The sequence below is a fragment of the Photinus pyralis genome, unplaced genomic scaffold, assembly GCF_008802855.1.
Source record: "Photinus pyralis isolate 1611_PpyrPB1 unplaced genomic scaffold, Ppyr1.3 Ppyr1.4_LG9, whole genome shotgun sequence".
NCBI lineage: Eukaryota > Metazoa > Arthropoda > Insecta > Coleoptera > Lampyridae > Photinus > Photinus pyralis.
Genome location: NW_022170878.1, coordinates 3743827 through 3770959, shown reverse-complemented (window position 1 = coordinate 3770959; position 27133 = coordinate 3743827). Strand labels below are relative to the sequence as shown.

Genomic DNA, 27133 nt, shown 5'->3' with positions numbered 1-27133 from the left:
ATGCTAAAGCAGGTTATGGCAAAACAATTGAACGCCCCACACCATCTTTGTTTTTGAAATAACTGAGTTTTTGTTTTTACGAAAATGATAGATAAACTGGTTCTCTTTAAAAATGCAAAAACAATTTTTTTTAGTTTATTATGAGAAATTTAAAGAAAATGCAACTTTAAAATTTACGCTGGCAGTTGCGCCGTCTGTTGGTCATTTTTAGAACTTGAAAATATTTTCGAGCGATTCTTCATGACCGATTTACCCAATAATTTTTTTACCCCTAAGTCATATGACGAACGGTTCTCGAGATATTGGGTCACCCGGTACATTGTGCGTTAGTCGATTTTCTTTTCCTTTTTGTCATGCATTGCTCTGTGCATACCATTGTATGCACACCACTCATAAAACCCCGGTCCATCTAGGTCAAAACAAATCAAAATTGAAACTGAGAATTTTATCATCTCTCCTCGTACACATTCGGCACATAAATCCGTGTTCTTCTATTTTTACATCATATTTCTTTTTCTAAGAATGATATCGTTACAATTATTGCGGTGCCTTAAACTAGAATGATATGGGCTTCCAATTATAAGTATATAATAAATAATATAACATAACTAACATAACTAATCTGGTATTAATGCAGTTGTAACAGTCCCTTCAAAATCGCGCAATAATTATCCGCGCAGAGTAAAATTCATTACGCGAGAAACTTTTTTGTTTTTTTCTAGAATTGTATGACATATTTCGAATGAATTATGTCTTTCAGACGGAATTCTCGAGAAATGGTTTTTTATTTCCTTTTGTCAGAAGTTTTACTGAATAGAGCGACTTCAGGAACACTAAAACGCGGAAAGGAAATTATTATATTTCAAATAATTATCACTAATCGATTTTCAAATGGTGTCTCTAAGATTTAAAAAACCATTAAACATACAAAACTCAAAATATTATATACAAGGTTAGTCAAAAGTATGGAATATCTATCTTATACCTTCGTTAATATGAATTGTAGAGCAAAATATTTTAATTGAGGAGTTGATGTTGCATTACAAATCCGCATGCATTTTTTAGAGTTATCCAAGGTAGTCTAGACTCCTATCTCAAGGATCTTCAAGGGTAACGGTTCATTTCGAGAGAACCAAATGTAGGATTAGAATAAATTATTAAACTGCATTGATGTTTAATAGGTAACAGATCGGACACCAGATATCCTATGAGTTTTGAGCTTCTTTTCAAAATGAGGAAAATGAACTTAATCACCGAAGAACTTTTTGTGCAGGGAAGGACGTTAATTCTGACCACCACTCTTAAGAATAACACTATCCTTTCTCAAAACTCCCCACTTCGGGAGGTCTGACGATTATCAACGGTCTAGTGAGCGTCATGGGCCCAAAGAACCTTAAAAACCTGAAAGTGGCTCCAACTCTTCGCGCTTTCCAATTTTCAGGAAATGGTTTTGTCAACAAAACACAGACTAAGACTAAAGTCTTGTTAAAAAGTTGTACCGGGTTGTGATCTACTCTACAATTAGTGTGTTAGAATTTCTCTTCAAAGCATCACTGTCGTTTAGTCGCATGCATAAAGTAAAATACGTTTTTGTTCTCGCTCCATTGGTACGATGGTGGGAACACATCGTGGTGGAGTCCCCTAATATTCTCCACAGTGCAGTGATCTAAAGCAAAAGGTGATAACGTTGGTTAGTTAGGAAGTATTTTTACTTCTCTCCAGGATCTTCTCCAGGTCCCAGTGGTTGATGAACTGCTCCCACCTGAAGTTCCCTCGTGCGTACCGTCTCAGAACCATCTCTCCGAGTACGATTATTTTTAGCCACGCTTCGTATGACTTACAAACGGAACTTAGAATTATCGTGCCTCCTGGCTTTAGCGTTTTCAGCAGATCGTGTAAGAGATCCTCTTGGTTTACGGCGAAGTGTATCACCAAGTTACAGACGATCACGTCGTACTTCTCGACGTTATTCAGCGCGTGCTCATCGAAGCTTTCCCAATGGTACGTGAGGTGCTTTAGGCTGGGATCAAGTTTGGCGTGCTCTCGGGCCACCTCTATTGCGCTTCTGTTGATGTCTATGGCGGTTACGTTCGGGCAGGCTCTCGCGAGTGGCTCGGTCAGTATTCCTCCTGTCGGTGCCCCAATGGAAAATTTGTCGATCAAATGACTCACTTACCACCGCACCCCGCGTCTAAAACTACCAAACCGGCACGTAGCTGAAATCTTCCGTCGTCGTCAGTTGCGAGACCCTTCGCCACGAGGACGTCCTTGATGTATTCAAGGGCGCGCTCGTTTAGCTGCTGTAGGGGTTTAAGGGGCGAGTTCACATCCCACCACGAGTTGTTCTGTGCGGTGAAGAACCTGCTATGCTCGACGTTCACAGTTTTCGTTTCAATTACTTCGGCCATTACCAACTGTTACGCGTACGATCACGAAGTTGGCCGCTTCCAATCACTTATCGTAGATAACTTATCGCAAGTGCGTAGTTTTTACTGAGCCACGCAGTTTCATACTTTGTTACTGTCGATAATTGCGCAATTTCCATTTCCATTTGTTGGTAAACATTGATTCCATTATTTTTAATTGTCATCCTGAACAGTTATCAATCCTCTGACCTTGAATCATTATAAAAGATCGACTGGTCAAGGGTGTCTTGAATTTCTGGAGCGCGGCTTCTTATTCCGTTCTCATTTGGTACCGGAAGTTTTTCGATGGCGGATGTTTTTGCAGAAACGTCACTGATACCTGTTGGAGTGATGATGTACCCGAGGTTTTCTTTTTCTTGCTTTCAAATGGCATTGCTTTAAACGTATGGGAATGCGTGCCATGATGTCCAGGTTACCCGGACTAATAAATTGGACCTTCACGCCATCGATTAGGCTCTGAAACTCGAAGGGGGGATTCCTTAACCCAAACGGCATTCTTTTGCACCAAGATACACACGAAGGCGATTTCGTCTCTGTGTATGGCTGCGACTGTAAGTCTATCGTTGACATGACGAGGCCGCGCTCGGCATGTAGGAGACCATCAATCCGTGGAGTATGTAGCTGCCTGGAATGGTCAACGCACTCAAATTTGTATAATCCATGTACATCGTGTGCTTTCGCCTGGTTTCGGGACCATGACCACAGGTGAAGCCCAGGGTCACTCGCATTCCTCGATCGCGTCCAGCTTCAGCATGCGATTGAGTTCCTCCTGCTACTTGGTGGCGTTAATGCAGTATGAAACTTACAGTTCCTTGTAGTTTGTTTTGTTGGTAAGGTTTTCACTTTTCATATTTGTTTGTTTTGCCGCTAGAGGTCACCTGAATGTACTTTTCTGTATTTGACTCTCTTGAACGTCCTTAATTTTTTACGTGCTTGGTACTTTTTCCGTTAGAGGAGATTTTGCGCTCGTGGTGTTTGCTTGTTTAATTTACCTACCAGAAATGGGATTAGTATTGGCTATTGTGTTATCTTCTTTTGAGTTTTTCCCGTTTTCTAGTGTAGTAGCGTGCTCCATAGGATACGCTTTAAGCGGATTTTATCTTTTAAAATTACTAATTTACGCCCTGGTATGTACAAAATTATGATTCAGCATTATTTTAAAGTTGTATATGTCGAAGTCGACAATATTGCTTTTCCGAATGAAAAGTCATTTAGATTACTGCTTTTAGTCAAGTTTTGATTACAATCGTAGATTTTTTTCGCATTTATATGCCATGCCGTTCATTCCCTCCCTCTCCGTTTGTGTTTGTTTTATATGATTGCAGATTATTGGCAGATAGTACCCTTCTGAGCTCGATATGGCTGTGGCTACGATTCAAATGTAATATTTTAACTTCGGTACCATTCCGATAAAATTTTACACAACAAAATTTCGTATAAACTTATCCTTTAATGAGAACACCCTGGATATTTTGTTGTACCGGGTGACCCAATAAGACTGTCCCTCGGCAATATCTAGGGAACCGCTTGTCGTATGACTTAGGGGAAAAAAAAATTATTGGGTAACTCGGTTATGAAGAATCGCTGGAAAATGTTTACAAGTTCTAAAAATGACCACCAGAGGGCGCAACTGCACATTTTTAAAGAGAACTAATTTATCTATCATTTTCGTAAAAACAAAAACTCAGTAATTTCAAAAACAAAGATGGCGTGGGGCGTTCGATTGTTTTTGCAATAACCTGCTTTCACTTCTTAACCGTTTGACCGATTGTAACAAATTTGGTATCGTTAAAAAGAGCATTACTTAGGAAACTAGAATCAAAATATAGTTTAATTAATTAATCTCATTTTTCCAATAGTTGAGGTTAGGAACGAGATTTTGAAAAAACGGTTTTCACTGGCCTCTTTGGATGTTATTTGGCTACTTTTTCATAAAGAAAAAGTCATATCATTCTATTTGATTTTTTTGATTTTTTTAGGACTTTGGGTCATAGTGTCAAAACTAGTCCTCTGGCGGAGAAGGATTCAACTAAATTAACTATATTTTGGTTGATTCTCATTGCCCGATTGCTCTTTTCAACCATACCAAATTTGTTCAAATCGGTCCAACGGTTAAGAAGGTTATTGCAAAAACAATTGAACGCCCCACACCATCTTTGTTTTTGAAATAACCGAGTTTTTGTTTTTACGAAAATGATAGATAAACTGGTTCTCTTTAAATATGTGAAACATTTTTTTTTAGTTTATTATGAGAAATTTAAAGAAAATTCAATTTTAAAATGTAAGTCATATGACGAACAGTTCTCGAGATATGGCCGCGGAACAGTCATATTGGGTCACCCGGTACGCAATGTACAAGTTTCTCACAACCTCAAACCTAACTTGGAAGAAACCTTTAATACCATTCCAACTATTATTATTTTACATAGCCCCCCCCCCCCCCCTCTTCCACTACCAAAGTGAATTCACGCTGTCCGAAAAAAGTTGAGGACGGTAGCAAAATAGCAGCGGAAAAGCACGACAAAAGCAATTGTGGATTACCGGCACGTTTGAAATACCCGGTATTTGAGATAAACATTTGCGTATACCTTTTATACGGGATCAGTTCCAACTAGGTAATTGACAGGTAGCAATCTCCGATTCGGAAACGAGTGTTGGCATTCAGAACACGGTCGTTTTTTAACACAGACACTCCAATGCTGGTAACGTAAATGGGTTTCGGATTGTGATATAGCTAAAAAATAGGTAATTAAATTAAATCATAGGGCACGACCTAAAAAGAAACGCTATAACGAATTAGGAAATGTTATATAAATAATTTTACCTCAAAATGATTCAGCCAAGCCATATTCACGTTATCACTCTTAGATAAATTATTTAGACAATTTCAACTTGATAGATCTGAAATTTTCCGCTTCAGATATCAACAAAGCATTTCATTCGTAAAAGCAAAAGTGAGATATTGTCAATCCCAATGATCCAACTACTTCTAACACACTAAAAGCGCATTCAGCCTGTCGCCCAACCCAGGAGTACATTCAACGAAAGAACGGGACGTTGCAACTTACGGGAAAATGAGTGCACATTTTCGGTTGAGGATTATGAACAGATGATGTGTAAGGTAGACATCTTGAAATCTTGACAGAGTTCGGACCAGGGCCAGGGCCGTTAGGGCCGTTGGGGGCCTAACAGAAGATTTCAGTTGTACTGATCTAGTCGAACATAAAACCCAGCTGGAAGATAATATAGAACCAATTCAACAAACATTTTACCCGGTATCCCTAGCATTGTTCAAAGAAATCGACCTCGAACTTCAGGAAAGGTTGGAGAAAGGCGTAATTAAACCATGATGAGTCCTTGGAGCAACCCAATTGTGATGAAGAAGAAGCACTGGTTAATTATAGTAGATAATGTATTAAGGGATAAAACAAGAGTATAATTCCCTGAGGGAACAGTAATACTCCGAGCGACGTAGTCGCGAGGGTATTGCGTTTCCCGAGGGGAATTATACTCCGTTTTATTGCTTCGTAAGATCATGACAATCATGACACCCGTGATACACTGAGAAACCCTTAGGTCATCCTTGCATCGGGATTTTAGAGACCCTCAGGCTGTTGAGGTGCTTAAAATGCTTGAGCGGCGCTCTGAACTTTGATGCCCTTGAGAATCTCAAAGTTCTTGAGCTTGAGGTGCCTGACGCTGGTGGGGTCGTGAGAAAATTGAAACCTTTTTGAGATGCATGGAAACCGAAATAGCCTTATCAAATCTGAGGCTCTTGGGCCCTTGAGTCCTTTAAAATGCGAACAGTCTTAATCTTAAAAATTGTCAAAACTGGCCATCCAATATTGAATCCCTTTTACCCATTTAATTAAGACAGTTTGACTAATGAATCGGATAAACTGCATATTTTGATGCTACCAACTTCTGCGGGTATCACATGCTGTAGATGTTCTCCGAGTTAATACCTACATTGTGACAAAAATGCGGTATCATACAAAGAACTAAAATCCACCGTTTTTACTTTGAATCCCAGTGACCAGCTCTAAAAGTAATTAGAGTTATCTTACAAAAAGGCACTATGTATCAAAATTAAAATTTACGTTAACAATAATTATCCCAACGTTCCGTTACAGTTTTAATGTACTTAAGTGGGAGCAGCACAAATTACGAGTCTGTGCGTACAAATTTGCAAATGATATTTCAATTAAAAGCAAAGTATAAAGTTTCTCGTACTTTTTTTCTTTAATGAAGTAATTTAATTACTACGTAAAAATTTCAAAGCTCCGTTAAGAGCTCTTAAAAATCGAATGCAATATCCGGATTTTGTACAAGAGCTTAGTTCTTAAGCTTCGTGTTTTATTTTACAAGCACAATGGACGTCATTAGTCGCGCATCGTAAGAGGCGAATTACTCATCATCGGCCGATATTAAATTTTGTTTAGTATCAAATTTTAATTACAAAACGCTTTTTATACGACCCGATTGGGTATCTCATCCGTTATTATTTAGGGCTCAAGGGCTGAGAATGCTTCAAGGTCCAGAAGGGAAAATCAAGACTGGCGCCATTAAAATTTCTAAACTGACGAAAGAGGCACGGAAACTTGTCACATTTTACGGAGTTACTTTTCTAGTGACTTTCAGACCTGGTGACTTTTTGATTTAGAATCGGCCCTATTGAACTTAGTTCATAGCTGAGTTTAAAACCTAGTTACATTTCTAGGTACTTTTTCGCATTTAGTGACATTTTCTAGTGACTTTTTGAATCAGAATCGGTCCTATATAAGCTTAACAAACCCTAAGTTAGATCCATACTTGCAAAGATTCGAACCCCCGCAGCAGAGTTTCAAACCGACTAACTTTCAAACCAAATGGCTTTTTGATTTAGAATCGGCCTTATCTAACGCGACAGTTTGAAACCGGTGACGTTTTACTAACTTTTGGCATCTAGTGATATTTCTAGTTACTTTTTCGCTTATACTGACTGCACCTAGTGGCTTTTTGATTCAGAGTCAGCCCTTAAAAATCCTAGTTCAGAAACATACTAGCAAAGATTCGAACCCATGCTGCAGAGTTTCAAACCTGGTTACTTTTCTAGTAACTTTAAAATCTAGTGACGTTTTGATTTAGAATCGGCCCTATTTAGCGCACGGGCCCTAGCGAAGTTTCAAACCTAGTTACTTTTCTAATGCCTTTTTCGCGTCTAGTGACGTTCTCTAGTGATTTTTTGATTCAAAATTGGCACTATATAACCTTCATAAACCCTAGTCCTGAACCATACTTCCAAAATTCGAACCCAGCAAAGTTTCAAGCCTAGTCACTTTTCTAGTAACGTTCAATTAGAGACTTTACACGGCGATTCAAAATTGAGTGCAAAGATTTTAAGGGCGCATTTACCAACCAAAGATAAGAAATTTCTTTTCATGTAATCGTATGTCCTAACTTGCTCGGTTTTCTAGATACAGGGTGTAAACATTTAAAAAAAAAAAACTGTTTTTATTTATTTTATTTCTACTAAAGGAAGGCCTTAATGACGACAAATAATCCTACAAAATTTTATTTAAATCGTCTGAAAGGTTTTTGAATGATTGATAAAAAACAGATTTTTTTAGAAACACCTGTATCTAGAAAACGAAGCAAGTTAGGACATACGATTATATGAAAAAAAATTACTTTTGGCTAGTAAAAATACGCCCTTAAAATCTTTGCACTCCATTTTGAATCACCCTGTATAACGCGCTAGTTTCAAACCTAGTTACTTACTTTTTCGCATCTAGTGACTTGTCTAGTGACCTTTCTTGAGCGTTCTAGTGACTTTTCCAGTGACTTTCCTAGTGACTTTTCAAATGACTTTTCAAGTAACTTTTCTATTGACTTTTCTAGTGTCTTTTCTAGTAATTTTTCTAGTGACTTTTCTACTGTTGTTTCTAGTGACTTATTTAGTGAGTGTTCTAGTGACTTTTCTAGTGACTTTAGTGACTCGTCTAGTGACTAGTGACTGATTTCAACTTGTCCACCGCGTTGGTCGTGTTGGGAAGCAAAATGTTCTAACTTGCTCGGTCTTCTAGATACAGGGTATAAACGTTTTTTTTAAAAAAAACGGTATTTATTTATTTTATTTCTACTAAAGAGAGGCCTTTACGACGATAAATAATCCTACAAAATTTTATTTAAATCGTCTGAAAGGTTTTTGAATAAAAAAAACAGATTTTTTTAGAAAAACTTGTATCTAGAAAGCGAAGCAAGTTAGGACATACGATTTTATGAAGAAAATTTCTTATTTTTGACTGGTAAATACGTCCTAAAAATGTTTGCACTCAATTTTGAATCACCCTGTATAACGCGCCAGTTTCAAACCTAGTTGCTTACTTTTTCGCATCTAGTAACTTTTCCAGTGACTTTTCGAGTGAGTTTTCTAGTGACTTTTCTAGTGACCTTTAGTGACTTTTCTAGTGACTTTTCTAGTGACTTTTCTAGTGTTTTTTCTAGTGACTTTTCTAGTGACTTTTCTGTTGTGAATTTTTTAGTGACTTTTTTAGTGACTTTTCTAGTGAGTTTTCTAGCGACTATTCTAGTGACTTTTCTATTGAGAATTTTTTAATGACTTTTCTAGTGACGCTTTCGGTGACCTTTCCAGTAACTTTTCAAGTGTTTTTCTACTGACTTTTCTAGTAACTTTTCTAGTGACTCTTCTAGTGATTTTGTCGTATCTAGTGACTTTTTGGGTAAACGCTGTCCTATATAACTATTGTACCCATATCTGTGGGTTCTAGTAACGTTTAAACCTATAGTAACTGATTTAGAATCAGCCCTATACAGGGCTATTCAAAATTGAGTGCAAAGATTTTAAGGGCGTATTTACTAGCCAAAGTTAAGAAATTTTTTTCATATAATGTCCTAACTTGCTCAGTTTTCTAGATACAGGGTAAAATCGATTTTTTTAATTTTATCCCTAAAAGGAAGGTCTTTATTATGACAAATAATCCTACAAAATTTTATTTAAATCGGCTGAAAGGTATTTGAATGATTGATCAAAAACAGACTTTTTTTTAGAAAAACCTGTACCTAGAAAGCGAAGCAAGTTAGGACATACGATTATACTTAAAATAATTTCTAGTGACTTTTCTAGTGAGTTTGCTAGTGACTTTTCTAGTGACTTTTCCAGTAACTTATCCAGTGACTTTCCTAGTGACTTTTCAAGTAACTTTTCTATTGACTTTTCTAGTATCTTTTCTAGTGCCTTTTCTAATGACTTTTCTACTGTTGTTTCTAGTGACTTTTTTTAGTGACTTTTTTAGTGACTTTTTTTAGTAACTTTTCTAGTGCCTTTTCTAGTGACTTTTTTTAGTGACTTTTCTAGTGACTTTTTTAGTAAATTTTCTAGTGACTGTTCTAGAGACTTTTCTAGTGATGTTTCTAGTGATGTTTGTAGTGAATTTTTTAGTGCCTTTTCTAGTTACTTTTCTAGTGACTTTTCCAGTGACTTTTCTAGTGACTTTTTCAGTGACTTTCCTAGTGAATTTTCAAGTGACTTTTCAAGTAACTTTTCTATTGATTTTTCTAGTGTCTTTTTTAGTTACTTTTCTCGTGTTGTTTCTAGTGAGTTTTTTAGTGACATTTCAAGTAACTTTTCTAGTGCCTTTTTTAGTGATGTTTCTAGTGACTTTTCTAGTGACTTTTAAAGTGACCTTTCCAGTAACTTTTCTATTGAATTTTTTTGTGACTTTTCTAGTGACTTTCCTAGTGACTTTGCTAGTGGCTTTCTGAGTGACTTGTCTAGTGACCAGTGACTGATTTCAACTTGTCCAACGCGTCGGTCGTATTGGGAAGCAAAATGTGTTCTCTGCCAAAATGCAAAATTATAATTAAGGCGCCACATTTTACCCAAGTGACGCAAATTAATTCAAATAGGTGCACATAATCGTTCTACTCAACGACTCTGCTAATCGTGTTAACATGATGAGTATGTGCCTGATTGGAAATGTCATGTAATTAACTTGTCAAAATTTTTAATTGATATATACGTATTGCCCTTCTCGTTTCTATAACAGGTCAATTTTACGTAAATCTTGTATCCATTACTGAGTTTTTAGGGGGAGTTCGAGTCAAATATGATATTTTAACGAAAGCACGCAAGTAATAAGAGAACTCGGCGCATTTCTTTGCGAATATCAGATTACTGCAATTTTAAACAGATTTATGTTTGCTCAAAGCTTCAATAAAAAGTTTAGCCATTTGAAACATTAGATAACAATGATGCGCAAATTGGAACGGCAAACTTTCCTTCTTTTCGTTATTAAAATATCTTTATCTTACTCGCCTTTGACGTCACTAGCGATCGTCCCGCATTAAAATCCGAAAACACTTGAGAATTATTTAAATCTGTTTCGTATTTACATTAGCGTCGATTTACGGCTGAGCATTCTCCCCGAGCCCAAACCGTGACCTGAGGCAGGGAGCGCGCGACGAAAGTAAATAAATTAGAACAATGATTTCCGATATTCACTAAATACAGGAAGGATCGCGTAATAAATACGGTACCCGAAACGATATCGGAAATTTACTTTGGAAAAGTTTTATTGAACAGATTATTAATTCGGCGCGTTGTGAACTTTTTAGGTGCCCAACAGTCGGCGCGCAGGATCGAAATGCACGCATCTGGCTTTAATGGGGAGCACGACTTGTCACTATTGCCAGTTAATTATATTTCGAAAATTCGCGCGATTGTGAAAAAGTTTTCGCTCGCCCACCGCCCCTCGGGTTCAAGCCAATGGAAATTTCATATCTAAATAAAGTACGTACAAGAGTAGATTGTGTAGAGGCTTCTATGCTAAAATAACTTCGCGAAACTTTGTCGAGCTTTGACATTTCCGTAAATATATAAACTTCGATACATATTTGGCAGAATTCAAAGTTGAAATCAGATTTTCACGGTACGGACGTCACAAAGTTAGATTTGGGTTATTTCAGACATAACCATAAAGGAGACTAGAGAGAGAGTTTATTAAAAACAGTCGCATTTGCGGAGGGTTTTTTTGCGTGTCGACCCGAAGATGGATTGATTGCGTTTTTATGATGCGATAATTAATAGAATGTTGTAGTTTGACTGAGAGGGATGCGTAGGAAATCCTCTTGGGCGAAAAAAAGTTTAGCAACATCAATTTCTCAAAATGAAATTAATCGCGTGACCGAATATTCGAGCTTTACGCAGAGGGCGGCAACGGAAAATGCGATCAAACTGCAACGGCTGACCACTATCACTTACAATGGTATTATAGGGGGTTGACACATTCTTATTGTAACTTACTGTGCAAAAATCATGGTTACGTATAAATTGAAAGACCGGGCATTTCGAAGCTGTCAAAGATTTAAAAAAAAGTTTGTGAATAATCTAATTGACGGAAAAGTCGTAAAGCTGAAAATTATCCCGGACTGCGGCTTGCGGGGTGCTCAATCTCATGTTACCAGCCCTATTCTCTGCGTTCCAGGCACCAGCATCCCACCCCGCTGGGTTCGAGGTCTTAGTTTCCACTTTCTCGGCTTGGTCCCAATTTTCCATTTAGTAGTTTTACGTTTTCAATTTTTTCAGTTTCTAGTCTCCATTGCCAGTTTTAAATTTCTACGAATACGAAGAAAACCATCAAACCTGAAGCCAGGAAACTCCCAAACTCTGGTTTAGTAACGGGAATCTGTTTTTTTTAGGGTTTTCTGTTGTTCACTGTACCTCATAATATGATCAAAGTAATCCAATTTTTCTCATTTCTGCCTTCACGCAATAATTGTAACGGTAGTCAGTGCTAGAATGCCTGCTCGTACTAATACAAAATCCTAGGTCTCATATAATGAATGGATCCTTTGATTTTGAATATGAAGCGCTGTTGCATAATTACGCGCACCCGCGAGTCTTAAAAGAAAGGTGCCCCTGAAGTTTCTTCTTTGGTATAGAGGTTTATCACAAATTAGCCACTGACTATTGCATGACATTTGCAATATTCGGTTCTACCTCTGAAGATACGGAAACAACAGATACTGCAGAAACTGCAGGAACTACAGAAACTGCACAAGTTGGAGGAAATGCACAAGCTCCAGGAACTGCTGAAACCGCAGAAACTACAACAAGTACAAGAACAGGTTTCCAATCCTTCGTCGAAAACCCCTCTAATCAAAAATCTTCCCCTGTTCCTTGCAATAACAAAGCCAAACGCCTCACCGGCGGTTCCCTTTTCATTACCAATGACCACTCCCTTATCTGAAACGGTCCTTTCGGATCAGTCCGAGGAATCGATATCCTAGTACATAGACACCTCCCCTCCATTTCCCTTACACAAAGCGACACCTCCTAGCCACCTCCATCACTTCCACGTTATTGTCTGCTGTTCTCGTACTTTACAATGCGGCTCCCTTCAGCCAATTTACAAAAATTGACCCCCTTACGAATTTCCTGATCACTACCAATAAAAAGAAACTTCTTAGAGAACTGATCGTTATTTTTTATACAAATTAAAAAAGTTACTTTACCTTAATGATAGCGTTATCTGGAAACGATTAATTTCCTAGGGTTCAAATTGGTACGTACGAAACTTCTCGAAGTGATGGTGCCTTAAAGCCGAACCGGGATCTTCGGAAGGACTACTGCTCAATGTTTTTTTCTGATTCGTTCTACGATTGCCGCTTCTGGTGTAATTGATCGGACATTATTATTATTATTTCTCACCATTTTTTCTCTCAAACTCTATTAACGAAACGTCCTCCCGGCTAAAGCTAATTCGTTTCCAATTCCTTGAGGACTTAAAAATGGCGAGCTACACGTAGATTTCCGCTGACAGATTAGCTCTTAGTGACAAAAAACAATTTGCTTCGGATCTTGCACTTGACGTTCCGACGGTCTCAAACCGAATGCCCTACTGCTATTCTCCGGAACACGTGCCTACTCTTGCAGTTTTAATAGGACCACTCATAATATGGCGCTAAGGGGTTAAAGTGTTCATTTTCTGTATTAACCAATTGGCGGCTCTTGGTCGAACGAATCACGCGCTTCTAGGGGCCGTCGATCAGAGCCAACGAAAAAACTGACACCTAGTGCTTCTCACGAAACTGTTTGCTATCATCTTGAGTAACCCTGATTTCTCTGTTTTGGTCACGTAAGGAACATTAAGATTGTATTACCACCCGTCAGACAGGCGCTGACAACTTTATCAAAGCAATTACTCTGGAACCATTGATTTGTAAAATCTAGATCGCCAATTTGATCAAGAACCTATTGAATATTCAAAATTTGAATCGACCATGCAAAAACTTACCACAAACCAAACGTGACTGTCCACAATTGAGCTAAAGCACATGTTCCGGCATCCACACCACTCATCCTCACCATCCCCTCAAAACATGTCCATCCCCATAAACGGAGTATTAATCAGTATACTGAAAGGTCAGCTACCTTCCCCCAAAAGGTTACCATGAAACTGCTAGGGGTAATGGAGCGAGAATTATAGAACATCCTTTATAGGGTAATAGAATCTCCGTATACTGGGGGTTATTTCAACCCCCCCAGGTCCTCCCGGTGCTACATTCTTCTCCCACAGTGTTTTTGTGTTAGCACTCACGCGATCGTTTTCGGGAAAAGGGCATCGCACCTAAAACAGTTATCCTGTACTCTAGAATCTCCTCACGAAAGATAGATTCCATTGTCATTTCCCATATCCTCTAGTACCTAGGGGTATGGGGAAGTATGACATAAAGTGCTCGGCGCTCGAGCGCTTTTTTCTGCCGACGAGCGTTTTTTCCGCTCGCCAGTGCTTTTTCCGCTCGCGAGTGGTTTTTTCCGCTTCCGAGCGCTTTTTACGCTCTTGAGCAGTTTTCCCGAGCACTCACGATAAACCGCTCGGGCACTTTTAAAAGTGCTCGAAGCTCACAAGCGGTTTCACTTTGGCCAGCATTTTTGAGAAAATGAAGAGTGCTCGTCGCTCGAGCGTTATTTTTTCGCTCGTGAGCGCTTTTCACCGCCCTCACGGATCATAAGCGCCGCTCCCGAGCACTTTTTCTGATCTTGAGCGGTTTTTCTTCCGTTCTTTAGCGGTTTTTTCCGCTCCCGGTCGCTTTTTCCGTTCTTGATCGTTTTTCCGCTCACGAGCACTTTTTCCGAGCGCCCACGATAAACCGCTCGATCACTTTTAGGAGTGCTCGGAACTCGTAAGCGGTTTCACTTTGGAAAACATCTCGATGCTCGCTAGCATTTTCGAGAAAATAAAGAGTGCTCAACGCTCGAGCGGTTTTTTTCGCTCGTGAGCGCCTTTCACCGCCCTCGAGCGCTGAAGGATCAAGCGCCGCTCCGGAGCGCTTTTTCTGGTCTTAAGCGGTTTGTTTCTGCTCGCGAGCGTTTTTTCCGCTCTTGAGCACTTTTCCCGAGCGCTCACGATAAACCGCTCGAGCACTTTCAGGAGTGCTCGGAACTCGCAAGCGGTTTCACTTCACCTCAAGCGCTGAAGGATGAAGCGCCGCTCCCTAGCGGTTTTTTTCTGCTCCCGAGCGCTTTTTCCGCTCTTGAGCGTTTTTCCGCTTACGAGCACTTTTCCCGAGCGCTCACGATAAACTGCTCGAGTACTTTTAGGAGTGCTCGCGAGCATTTTTGAGAAAATACGAGTGCTCGTTTCTCGTCACTCGAGCGGTTCTTTAGAAAGCTCGCCCCAGCTCTGACGAACCGTCGGTTACCTTACCAAAAACATCCTTTACTGGGTAACAAAATCTCCCTATACAGGGGGGGGGGGGTGTATTCCAAACTCCTCGGGCCCCCCGGTGCTACATTCTTCCTCCTCAGTGAATAGTGTAGCTGTCCCGTAGAGTTTCGAATCCTCCTCAGGAAAGATAGATTCCACTGTCCTTTCCCATGTTCTCTAGTGCCGAAGGATCTGGGGGGGGGGGGGGGGGGAGATTCCATACCATGAAAATGCTAGGGATAATAGAGCAAGGATTATAGAATGTCCTTTACTTGATAATCGAATCTTCATATACTGGGGAGTATTCCATAGCCCCCAGACCCCCCGGCGCTACATTCTTCCCCCACAGTGTTAGCACTCACGTGATCGTGTTCAGGAAAAGAGCATCGCACTTAAAACAGCGCTCTTGTAGGGTTTGGAATACTCATCTGGAAGGGTAGAATCGACTGTCCCTTCCCTCACTTACTAGTACCGGAGGGTCTGGGGGGTTTAGAATACTTCAAAGACCATTCAGTGGTTAGACATGAGAGGTTCCACCCTGTATATACAACTTACGACGATACAGACATTTTTGAGAGTTGGCAACCATGCAATTTCTAGGTGGGGAAAAGCTGTCTGCGCCACCTAGAAAGTACGAATGTGGGTTACGTTTGGGGTCTTGTCTTGAATGGCGGTCGTGAACGCGTCGCTCCATAAATGTTTGTTGTTATTTTGTGTTATTTAATACTGGTAGTAATTTTGGCATTTCTTTATATCGTATTTGTGTTTTGTATGCCGCATTTTATATTTTTGTGTGTGTTTGAATCTCTGTTTTTAAAATTTACTTGGTTTAACCGCAATGCAGAATCACATATGTGTTACCGTTATGCTATTGTCTGTAATTGTTTACGTTTTTGGTGTACTGCTTGCTAAATTTATGTTTATTGATGTTGATTACTTGGTCTTGTCCCTGAAGTAAAATTCATATAAGTTTTGATCGTTTTATTTTAACATGTGGAAATTACCGATTCGTTTGATGTATGTACTGACTTGTTGTTTGTTACTACCAATTTTCTCCGTGAATGAAGCAGTCACGGGGGTGGTAAAAAAACTGTAGTCAAAATTGAGTTACGACACCTAATTCTGTGATTGTCCTCGACATTCAACTGTAGGCTCGAAACCCCCGAAACCAGGGGCGGGCTACCCATCTTGTCGGAGCGGGATTAGGCTAATCAAAGCTCTACAGTTTAGAATTTATGTGCGATAAATGACTGGCGATTCAATAATTTCCACATCTCGTCTATAGTTTACCTACAAGGCCATGTAATTTTCCATCTTGCTTTTAACAAAAGGACTTTATTGCATCAAAGATGAGTCACATCCTGTGTATTTCACCCTTTCTTAGAATCTTGGTACTTGCTTACCTGACCCATAATTCCCAAAACCCGTTTTTAAGCTATATGTTACCTCTTGAAGTTTACCTGCTACTTTTTGTGATGTTACAATTTTATGTTACGCATTCACATCGGTACAAACAATTCATTTTACAACACAATTTGATATTAATTTGACGGCTGGTTTTTTTTATTGGTAAGTCTTTTTTTCCCAGCCTATCTCTATTTTTATTCGGTGAACTACCATTTTCAAAGTTTATTTTTGCAATGTAATTTTTAAATTCCCGAGCTTTCACCATCTTAATATTTGCGATCATTATCAAACAAACTTTTCACAATTTCAGTGTTTTATTTTACGTTCCTTGCCTACTGTGTGTGAAGTCATAGCTTTGTTTACAACTAACGTAAGGGCCTTAGATGTACTTTTCAAATTTAAGCGGGATCTTGTTTAGTTTATAAGGAAATAGTCATTCGGGTGGCCATTTTTAAACGTTGCCGGGTTGACTTTATTTCCGTGTTCTTGTAGTGTGTAGTTAGCGTAGAACCTGGGGGTTAAGTACACTACAGACCCCAAAAGTATTTAAAAATTTGAGACACGATAAATTGGAATTAAAGTAAATAAGATTCCGAGTGTACGCCTCCTAAAGTATTTATCCTGACGGGTAATTCTCTTGGCCAAGGCGACGAAATTTTTGCTGGGTAAATCCCAGGACATGATCTTGCACCATAAAACAAGGTCACGCCTTAGTTAAGTAATCCAAGGAATCGCACACCACGACCTTGCACCGAAAAACAAGTGACGCCACCGGTAAATTCCGATCATCAAGGCCGCGACCTTGTGACGTCACAAAAGGTGGTGGAGACGGTATATCGTTCTACTGAAGACCTAACGATCTCTTAAGGAGTCGTTTTCTTGTTTCAACTTTTAAGAAATTTTGAAAGCTCCATTTGAAAAATTCCCCTCTCAGAATCGCGACAATGTTTCTGGAAAAAAACCCTTCATCATTATGTGGATTATGTGGAGAACTTCGAATTTGTTGTTTTTACTCAATTTGAAACGACATATAGGTTGATATAATTATGCAAGTGCTCTTTTGTGTAAAGTTTATTTATTTTTTTAATTGAATGGACAGATGTGTCAATATAAATGAGTTTAGATAATACTACCAAATAATGATAACATCTTTTTTACGTGAAAATGCAAGTATGCGTCGTTAAAAGTTTAAGGTTGAGCAAAAATCGTGCACAGCCAATTATTATCGATCCAGTCATGCACGTGTGTTTGTGAACTCACTAAATCCTGATTGGCTTGTTGATTTGGGCAAGCCGAGTGAAAATTTAAAAAAAAACGTTTGCAAACAGTTTGGGATTTTGAAGTCATTTTCAGTGACGAATAAACAGCTCTGCCACCAATTTCCATAAATCCGTAGTTCTTAACAAATTGCTCAAGAATCCCACTTAATAGGTACACAGCGTTTGGGGTAATTACTTCGTCAACCAAAACGGAAACGCTGATGGAAAGACGCGGCTTTCTGTCGAACGGTGAGACCCAATAAATTAACTTAATTAAATTTTAAGTAGACCTCATACACGGACATATTTTTTTTAATTCCTTACGATGCTGGTCCCCTTTTAAGCGCTCATAAATACATAGTCAAGATCCGCCCGATGGGGGCGCGGTAGCAATTAGTTAATGCAAATTTAACGTTAAATTAATACGAGGCGCTCATTAACGATATATCACTGCCTCCTTAGATAAGTAAACATGTGCACGTAGCCCTTCGAGAAGAATTTACAACCTCCCTTCTTAATTATCGCGTAACATGCGTAGCCTGCTGATAGCATCGGCATCCAAAAATAAAAAAAAACGTACGCCTTCTTATACGGCATTAGAAAGCGGGCACACGGAAGAGCTGTTTTTCGTAAACGTGATTTATGTTGGAATATTTCGAGTTGTAAAAACAATATGAGCTGAAACGGCTGAAAGTTTTGCCTTTTACTCGGGTTGTCTTAAAAGCATTTTTCTTCCCGTATATGTGTAGCGCGGGGCTGTCTCAATTCGCAAGTAAAATATCAGAACGTACACGATGCATACAAATTGCGCCACTTTAGCAGGAGAAAAATTCGCGTCGCTTTTCGCCACCGACTAATTTACAAACCGACGGTTTCCTCCCTCATTATTTCAATTTAATTACGCGCTCAAGTTTCACATTTTTTTTTATTTCCTTATTAACGTCTTACCTCCCTCGCGCGAAGAAGTTTTGTAAATAACGAGACCGCCATCCTCGCGCTGGTATATAAGGTTCAAACTTTGTTTTACAACGTAATGAACTTCCGCAAAATTCTTTTATTGCGGTAATGATAGATTATTTACATTGGGAGCGGTTGCATCGTTAAAGTTTAACACAGTGTAAACGTAGTTGGTGATTACTCTTCGTTTTATGGTAATTATTTACAAACACCGCTGAAAGGCACCTGTCCGACATGTTTGATTAGACGAACAACATCCACCAGAAGTGAGCAAATTTTGTACATTATTGAAGCTTCACTATACGGATTCAAACTCCGTTTAGGGGATGGACGTCATGTTTCGAGGGGATGGAGAGGTTTATTTTTTTTTCGATCTATATTTTACTGGTCAATGGTTTCCGAATGCGTCGTGTCCGGTTGATGACCTGGGAAAAGTTGTGAGCGCTAGTCTGACGGCCGATAATACAATCTCAATGTCTTTTACGTGACCGAAACAGCTAAATCAAGATTACCCATGATGCTATCATACAGTTTGGTGAGAAGCACTAAGTTTCAGTATTCCCGTGGGTTTTATTGGTGCACCTTACGCGCGGGTTCTTCGTTGTACTAAGAGAGACGCTTTAGCAGCACCACTTTGTGGGTGGTCTTTAATAAATTTCCAAAGGTAGGTACGGGTTCCGGAGGGACAGCAGTAGAGTATTCGACACCAGAACGTCAAGTGCGAAATCCCAAATAATTTTTTTTCGTTCATTAAGGGTTAATAAGTCGCGATTTTAAAATTATCAATTAATCACGGTCCAAATTAGCTCTAATCGAGAGGATGTTTCGGCAATCAAGTCACTCAGTGTCACAAAACGGTTCGAGAAAAAAAGAAGAGAGATATTAAAGTAAAAGTTTAATTTTATAATGTCCAGCTTTAAATCGCCGTCATGTCAGTTCGAGAAGTACCCTAGGAAAACCACCTCTACCAGATAACATTACAAATATGGTAGAGGACATAGAAACAGAAGAGAAATTGCAATCGGGAAGAAGAGGAAAATGCGAATATAGCGACGGATGACGAGGACAACGTCATACAAAGATCCAGAGGTGAAGTAGTAATGGAATTAGACTTTGAGACAGAGACTGATACATTAATTACTTAAAATACCGGAGGTGGGGTGTTCGAACCTGGGTTGAGGTGAATTTTTCATTAGTGGCAGAGATGGGAATTACCTTAGATCAGTTTCGACCATTCTGCCGGCTACTCCGAAATAGGTTTTCCTGCAGGTTTTCTAATTCGTAAGGTAAACACCGGAGTAGTATAGAAAAACTGAAGACCTTCTGCAGAGGCACCTCCAAAAAAAGCATTATGCGGGTCACTCTGTAATTGGGCGCAAGCCTGTTGAGGGCCCAGAACAAGAGACAAATAAAATAAATAAAATAAATAAAATAAATAAAATAAATAAAATAAATAAAATAAATAAAATAAATAAAATAAATAAAATAAATAAAATAAATAAAATAAATAAAATAAATAAAATAAATAAAATAAATAAAATAAATAAAATAAATAAAATAAATAAAATAAATAAAATAAATAAAATATGTAGAGATATAGGAAAAAAACAGCAGCCAGAGTATTAGAAGAAAAGGAGCAGGATCCGAATCAGAGGCAGAATCACAAACATGGGCAGAGTAACACCAGAACGCAGCAATGGCGGTAACTGACATCCACGACGAATGGGAGTTTGTCCAGTGTGAGAAACTCAGTAACAAAGACCGTGAAAGTAGGGAGCGGTACAGGTAGAGGCAATTCAGAAGACGACGGGGCAGGGGCCAGAGACATTGCCCGAGGGGTAGGAGAAGTAGAGACCTCAAGATGGAGCAGTAGCAGGTGTATGAGGGGTAGCAAGAAGAGAAGCAGAATAAGATCAGAAGGGAGGCTGTTCAAACAAATACCGAAGATGAATCTTAGTCGGAAACGAAAGCGGTGACGGTAGTATTAATGGGAAGAAATGCAACAAGAAATAGAGATGGAGATAGTGACACGAATCATACGGAAGAAATGGGAGAAAAACACAAGGCAGCTAAGCCAGCAGAGGTAGAGACAGACAAAGGTCGAGGTAGAAGGACCACCAGAAGGAGCGACAGGTGCTCAAATAGGAGAAGCGGCAGTGTTACGAGATGTAGCAGGAGGTACGTGTGGCAGAGGGGGTAAAGGAACAACAATGAGAAGGATTGCCTCAGCAGGACGAGTACTAAAACGAGCTGGAGTATACGCAGAAACAGAAGCAGATAGCGAAGAATAAGCATAAACGGAAAATAAATTGGCATTTGCAAGGTAGGAACAGACATAGGGAGCAGAACCAGTGACGGTAGTGTAGGTGAGAACGGAATCGAAAGAAAAAGGCATAGAAAGAGGCGTAGGACAAAAGTAAGGCCGCAGCAGGATCGGCAGGAGAAAGAGCAGAATGAAGGACAGAAGCAGATACCAATGACGGTAACAATAACCGATAGGTAATCTGGAGCGGGCCTGGAGCATATGGAAAGTGATACAGACAGAGCAGATGCAGGGGGCACGACAAATAGAGGCTTGAGATGGAGCATGGGGAGGGGGCAAGGTAGAATCCGGAGTGTAGAGGGGTACGGAAAAAGTCAGAGAAACAGATACTGATGAGGCATAATATTAGCACACTAGAACACACAAGACAGAGGAGAAAGAAGAAACAGTCAAATATCAACGAGCATATAGAGGCAGAGACAGAAGGGGTAGAGTATTTTCTAGGGAGTGTCTTCAAGTTCTGGGAGATATTCCCTACGCGTAAGTTCTTAAGGCTTAACGTTTTGGAAGAAAACGTAGAACCGGGAGGTCTGGGGGGTCTGGAATACTCCTCAGGAAGGAAGATCCGTTTGTCGCTTTCCATAACTTTATCACGGGATTTTTGAATGCTTTCCACATTTTGAAGAGAAGATTTGTTGACCTTGCCCTGTTAGTTTTAGGGAAAAGGCAATCGATTTCCCCTGTACCCGTATGGACTACCACCCAGGATGGAAGGTTCGGTAGCCGCTTTCCGAAAAACTATCACGAGGATCTTGAGTACTTTCCACATTTTAAGGGATCACGTAGCACCAGGGGGAATACTCCCCAGAAAAGAATATTTGATGACCCTATTCTGCTAGGAAAAAGGTAGTCGATTTCACCTGCATTGGGGGATATTGTATTGACTATTCCACACCCCCCAGACTGCCTGGTGGTACATTACCCTAAAATATTCATGAATTGCTTATGATTATTATCTGGAGTGCCGTCAAATTTTCCTTTCTTGGGAGATATCCTATACACGTGAGCTTTTGGAAGAAAGCATAGCATGGGGAGGAGCGAATTGTCTTTTTATTTGTTTTTTTGGGGAATGTTTAAAACCCCTCTGACCAAGCTCTGAAGTGTGTGTTTTCCAAAAGACTATGACAAGAATCCGGAATACTTTCAAAATTTTGAGGAAAAACGTAGCACAAGGGGAATACTCCCCAGCAAAGAAGATTTAATGACCCGGTCATGTTAACTTACGGGAAAATCTAATCGGTTCCACCGTTGCTGAGGGATATTGTGTCGGCTGGCCCCCCAAACCCCTTGGTGCTACGGCACCCAAAAATATTCACGTTTTGCTTATGGTTATTTTCTGGGGAGTACTGCCAAATTTTACTCTCCTGGGAGATATTCCATACACCTGAGTTCGTAAGACTTAACGTTATTGAAGAAAACGGGTATCTGAAGGACCTATATCAACAGGAGGTTCTTAAAGATATGCAAAGTGAATGCGAAGAGTATTTCCTGAAGAAATCTCTGAGAAGTGTCTTTGTACAGCTTCAAAAGTCAAAGAACTGTCTAAAGAATTATTGAATACTTTCCAAAAATCAAGAAACACTAAATCAAGAATTTCTCTTGAATCTCTGAGTGGGTTTTCCTTAATAATTTTTGTAATACCTGGCGAGAATTTAAAAAAAAAATTTCAAGAAAGTCCAAAACTGTTATTGAGAATATTTGGCTTCTGAAGGATTTTTGAGGCAGAATTGACGAAGAATCTCCAGAAAATGTAGTACGTTTGGATGTTTGCCTTCCGAGGTTGGTTCTCATCAAGCCAAAATCTCCCAAAAGTGCACTCTATCGCAATGGCGCACACGTTTCAAGGGGGTGAGCGAAAAGGGAACAACTATGACCAAAGCGAAATTTTCGGGAATTGAAACGGCAGAGTACTTAATCTTGACGTTTCGAGATTTATATCTTTTAGATGTGTTCAGCACAAAATTTGTCTTTCACTAGGCAGGATTCAGGTTGCCCAAATGATATTCAAAGCACCATAGCCGATCCGTGTGGATTTATCGTGGTCACGAAATCAAATTAGTTTTTAAACCAGCACCCAATAAATGGCCGTACACATCAAACGTATTCATTAGTCACTCGAACATAGAATTGGTTTTCCCGCGGAGTGCCCCAGTTGGGCTTTGTCTCTGTAGAGCACACGTGCAATTCAGTCCACTCGCCGCGGGGGTTGCCGGTGATAGCCCTTAATCTAAAACTGACAACCCTACAAAGGAGAAAATCTGCATTCGCTCCAACAGTCCTATCCACAACGTGAAGGGCACTCTGTCAATTCAGACAGGGTCTTCATTAAATCGGAACGCTTTTCGTTCCGGAAAATTCATGTAGACGCCGCCGTCGTAGAGCAGACGCGCGCGCGATTAAATTCTTCTTAACAGGAAACGCTTAGGAAATCGTTAAGATAGGTCTCCCTATAAATATTTAAAAGGGAAAACGAGAAAGCGAACGGTATTTTTAAGGGCACTCTCCATTAGTAAGCGCTACACTCTTACTTTCGCTTCCGATAAACGCTCGGTCATTGCTGATACTTCGATTGATTTCGGCATCAATCTAGATTAAATCAACAAACCCGCAATTAATTCTGAAGTTTCGTTAGGTTCGCTTTATACTTCTTTTCCACTTTGGATTTATGGCAATTTCGAACTATTAGTAATTCATTATATTATAAGGGAAGGCAATAAAGAAGACGTATGGTTACGTTTCTTTTCATGAGAATAAAAGCAAAGTATCCGCACAAACAAGGATTTGAACGGATCCTCGTATGAGAGAGACACGTCTACATCTAATTATTTATATGACTTACCCTTAGCCTTGGTCCAGCAAATAAATAAACAAGTGCTTATTCATGGTCGTCTAATAAACTGACGATTGAGAGTTCCCTGTTTGATTTAACTAAATTCGCAGTTTGCCTAATTAAATTAATGTCGATATAGATTATACCAAAATTTGTCCTATTACGTTGTGAGTAATCTTTTCGAGGCGTATTATGCTTTGTGCTAGTAGCTTGTTAGTTCTAGAAAACCTAGAACTCGGATACGTTAAAGATGAATCTTAAACCAGGAAGCTTTTTCCTAAGGATCAACCTCTAAATTGAAGTTGCTGGCTTGTGTCTTAAACTTTGAACGTAAAATTAATAGGGATGAAATCAAATATGCCAAAAGTTAACTATCGTTAAAAAAATCCGCGAAAATTTACAACGCAGAGGCAAGATAATGTAAGTCACAGTTTAGGGCATGTTAGAAGTTTAGGCTTTGGAATATTGCAGTTAAGCCCTAAACAGTAAATGAAGATCCTTTGACAATGAAAGCAGATTCTTATCAGATAGTTACGGTTATAATCAACAGAGGAGTTGAAAACCCTTATCGTAATTTGGGCTACACTAACTACAACATAGGACATTTACAGATGAAACAAAATTACTAGTCAAAATCAATCGAATAATCCTGAAGTAAAAGTCCAGGGCCCAGGGTCAGAGTGCAAATGCCACACAACAAGCGATCGATTGAAACAATTAATTAAAGAAATCTTAATTACTTTGAGGTGTTAATAATACAAAATATCCGGTTGTACCTGCGGTTCTCTTTAAATGACGCACAATTTCAAACACCAAATGATGCTACTTTCGTTTTTTGATGACGAAACTCCCTTTAATTGATACTTCAACGCCTTAGAGAAAAGCAATAACTACTCCATAAACACAACTTTTCTTTAATTCAACCTAAACATTTACTTTAAACGCCGAGGCGTAATAATTTTTTTTATGACACCAACTTTCTTCTACAACACTTTACAATTAGAAAGACGGGTTGTGGCAGTAATACGATCAAATACGAAAAACTACCAATCACCAAAAAACGTCCACCGAAAAGAAACGATTAATGTCCGCCTCTTCTATTGAAAACAATTTCATTTTCTCTTCAGCTTTCCAAACCATCTCCCCATTTTCATCAAAGTTACTCCGTCGTCGAGTATAACATCTCTGTTTTCTTACTGGCGAAACCCGCTTATCTACAAAGTCAATTAGCTTTACTCTTATCGCAATGACGGGAGATAACATGAGATAAACTTTTATAAAACATTACACGCAAATCAATATGAAGAATAAAGTAATCAAATCAAAAAAATGATTGTCTAAACAAAATTCGGCAACGTTAAATAATTCTAAAATCAACAATGACTTCAAATTCAAATGACACGAACTACATTTAACGTTACAAATAATTGAAATTTGACTAATTCAGGGTTAACCAACCTCAACTGTAGGTGTTGATAGCATTACGACAACCACCACGACGGTGCCATGGGCAAGGGATGAGGGTTGTGGGGAAAGGGGTCATGCTTTTACAACAGTTTTGTGGAAATGGTCACTGAATCTCCCTCCCCCCAGACCTCACGGTGCTAAGTTCTCTGCAGTACTCTTAGGAGAAGAGGATCACTGACGATCATTTCCAAAAAGAATCATGAAGGCTGAAACTTTTATGTATGAAAGTGATACCAAGGGGTCTAAGGCTGTGGAATACCACCAGCATACGACAGTTTTCATTTTCAGAGAACCATCACGTGTGAACCAGGGTTATCCAATTTTCAAAAAGTTGTCATTGAATATTCCTTTGCTAGTGGATCTACTCAATACCTCCCGGAGAAGAGGATCCTTTCCAAAAATAATCATGAGATTCCTGAAGGCGGAACCTTTTATCAAAGGAAGTGTTATCTACGGATCTAGGGGGTGTAGAATACCACTAGGATACGAAAGTTCCTTGCAAATTTCAAAAAACCCTAAGGGCCCCTCTTTATTAATAATACAATTTTCAAGAAGTGATCATTGAATCATCCTTCGCTGGGGGAGTATTGAATACCCCCCAGACTACCCGGTGCTACGTTAATTGCGGTATTTCTTCCATAAGCCTTCAGTTTCTCTCATTATTACTTTGGAAAAGGTCATCAGCTACCTTTTCCAAAAATAATGAGAGAAACTGAAGGCTTATGGAAGAAGGTGCTAGCGAGAGGTCAGGGTAGTCTGGAACACCACCAGCACAGGGCAGTTCCCTTGCCATTTTCAGAAACTATTACGAGTGTACCAAGGAAGGTTATCCAGTCCTTCTTTGTTTTTGATACAATTTCCTGGAAGCGGTCATTTCCTTTGCTGGAAGGTATATTTCTTACCTCCCAGAGCCCCAGGTGCCACGTTCTCTGTACGCCCTAGGAAAGGAGGATCTGACGATCTTTTTCAAAAAATAGGCAAAGAATTCCTGAAGGCTGAACCTTTTATACAAGAAAGTGTTCCCGAGAGGTATGGGGGAGGATTTAATACCACTAGCATACGACAGTTCCAAAAATAATCATGAGACTCCTGAAAGCTAAACCTTTTTTTAGAAAAAAAGTGGTACCCAGGAGAAGGGAACCCCTACCATTTTCAGAAAACCTTCACGAGTGTACTAGGGGAAAGGGTTTTCCAGCCCTCTTGGCTTTTAGTACAACTTTGAAGAAGTCGTCATTTAATCTTCATTTGATGAAGGGTATTCCGTACCCCTCAGACCCCCTGTGCCTCGTTCTTTACAGTACAAAATCTCATAATCCTTTCAAAAAATAACCATAAGATTCCTAAAGGATGAACCTTTTATGGAAGTAAGTGTTACCGAGGGGCTTGGGGGTGTAAAGCAGAGCTGGGTCGAGCGTTCTAAAAAAGAACGGTAAAGCGACGAGCGCTCTAATTATCTCAAAAATGCTCGCGAGCATCGAAACCGCTTGCGAGTTCCGCGCTCTTCTAAAAGTGCTCCAGTGGTTTATCGTGAGCGCTCGGGAAGAGTGCTCGTGAGCGGAAAAAGCGCTCGCGAGCGGAAAAAGAGCTCACGAGCGAAAAAAGAGCTTGTGAGCGAGAAAAACGCTCATGAGTGTAGGGGTCTGAGGAAGTGCTACGTAGGGGTCTGGTCATCATCTGGTGGTTTGAAGTGCCACGAGCCATTTACAGAACACCATCTCGAGTGTACCAGGCGGAAATGAATACCACCAGCATAC

At 39.5% G+C, this 27133-nt stretch overlaps 1 protein-coding gene across 1 annotated transcript; it reads right to left on the bottom strand.

Annotated features, from left to right (window-relative positions):
* Window positions 1–350: 350 nt before the first annotated feature.
* LOC116180872 (ubiquinone biosynthesis O-methyltransferase, mitochondrial-like) lies at window positions 351–2427 on the bottom strand. Its single transcript, XM_031501040.1, has 3 exons — window positions 2177–2427; window positions 1713–2129; window positions 351–1666 (listed from the first exon to the last, which is right to left on the bottom strand). The coding sequence occupies exons 1-3, from the start codon at window positions 2406–2408 to the stop codon at window positions 1551–1553; spliced, it is 765 nt and encodes a 254-aa protein (XP_031356900.1). The 5' UTR covers window positions 2409–2427; the 3' UTR covers window positions 351–1550.
* Between the last annotated feature and the right edge of the window lie 24706 nt (window positions 2428–27133).

What these genes read in the sequence shown, in the direction of transcription:
- LOC116180872 (XM_031501040.1), bottom strand. Translation starts at nt 2,408, where the DNA reads ATGGCCGAAGTAATTGAAACGAAAACTGTGAACGTCGAGCATAGCAGG. An exon ending in TTTAGACGCGGGGTGCGGTG is followed by an intron (nt 2,130 to 2,176) that starts GTAAGTGAGTCA and finishes GGGCACCGACAG; the next exon opens with GAGGAATACTGACCGAGCCA. An exon ending in GGAGAAGATCCTGGAGAGAA is followed by an intron (nt 1,667 to 1,712) that starts GTAAAAATACTT and finishes CTTTTGCTTTAG; the next exon opens with ATCACTGCACTGTGGAGAAT.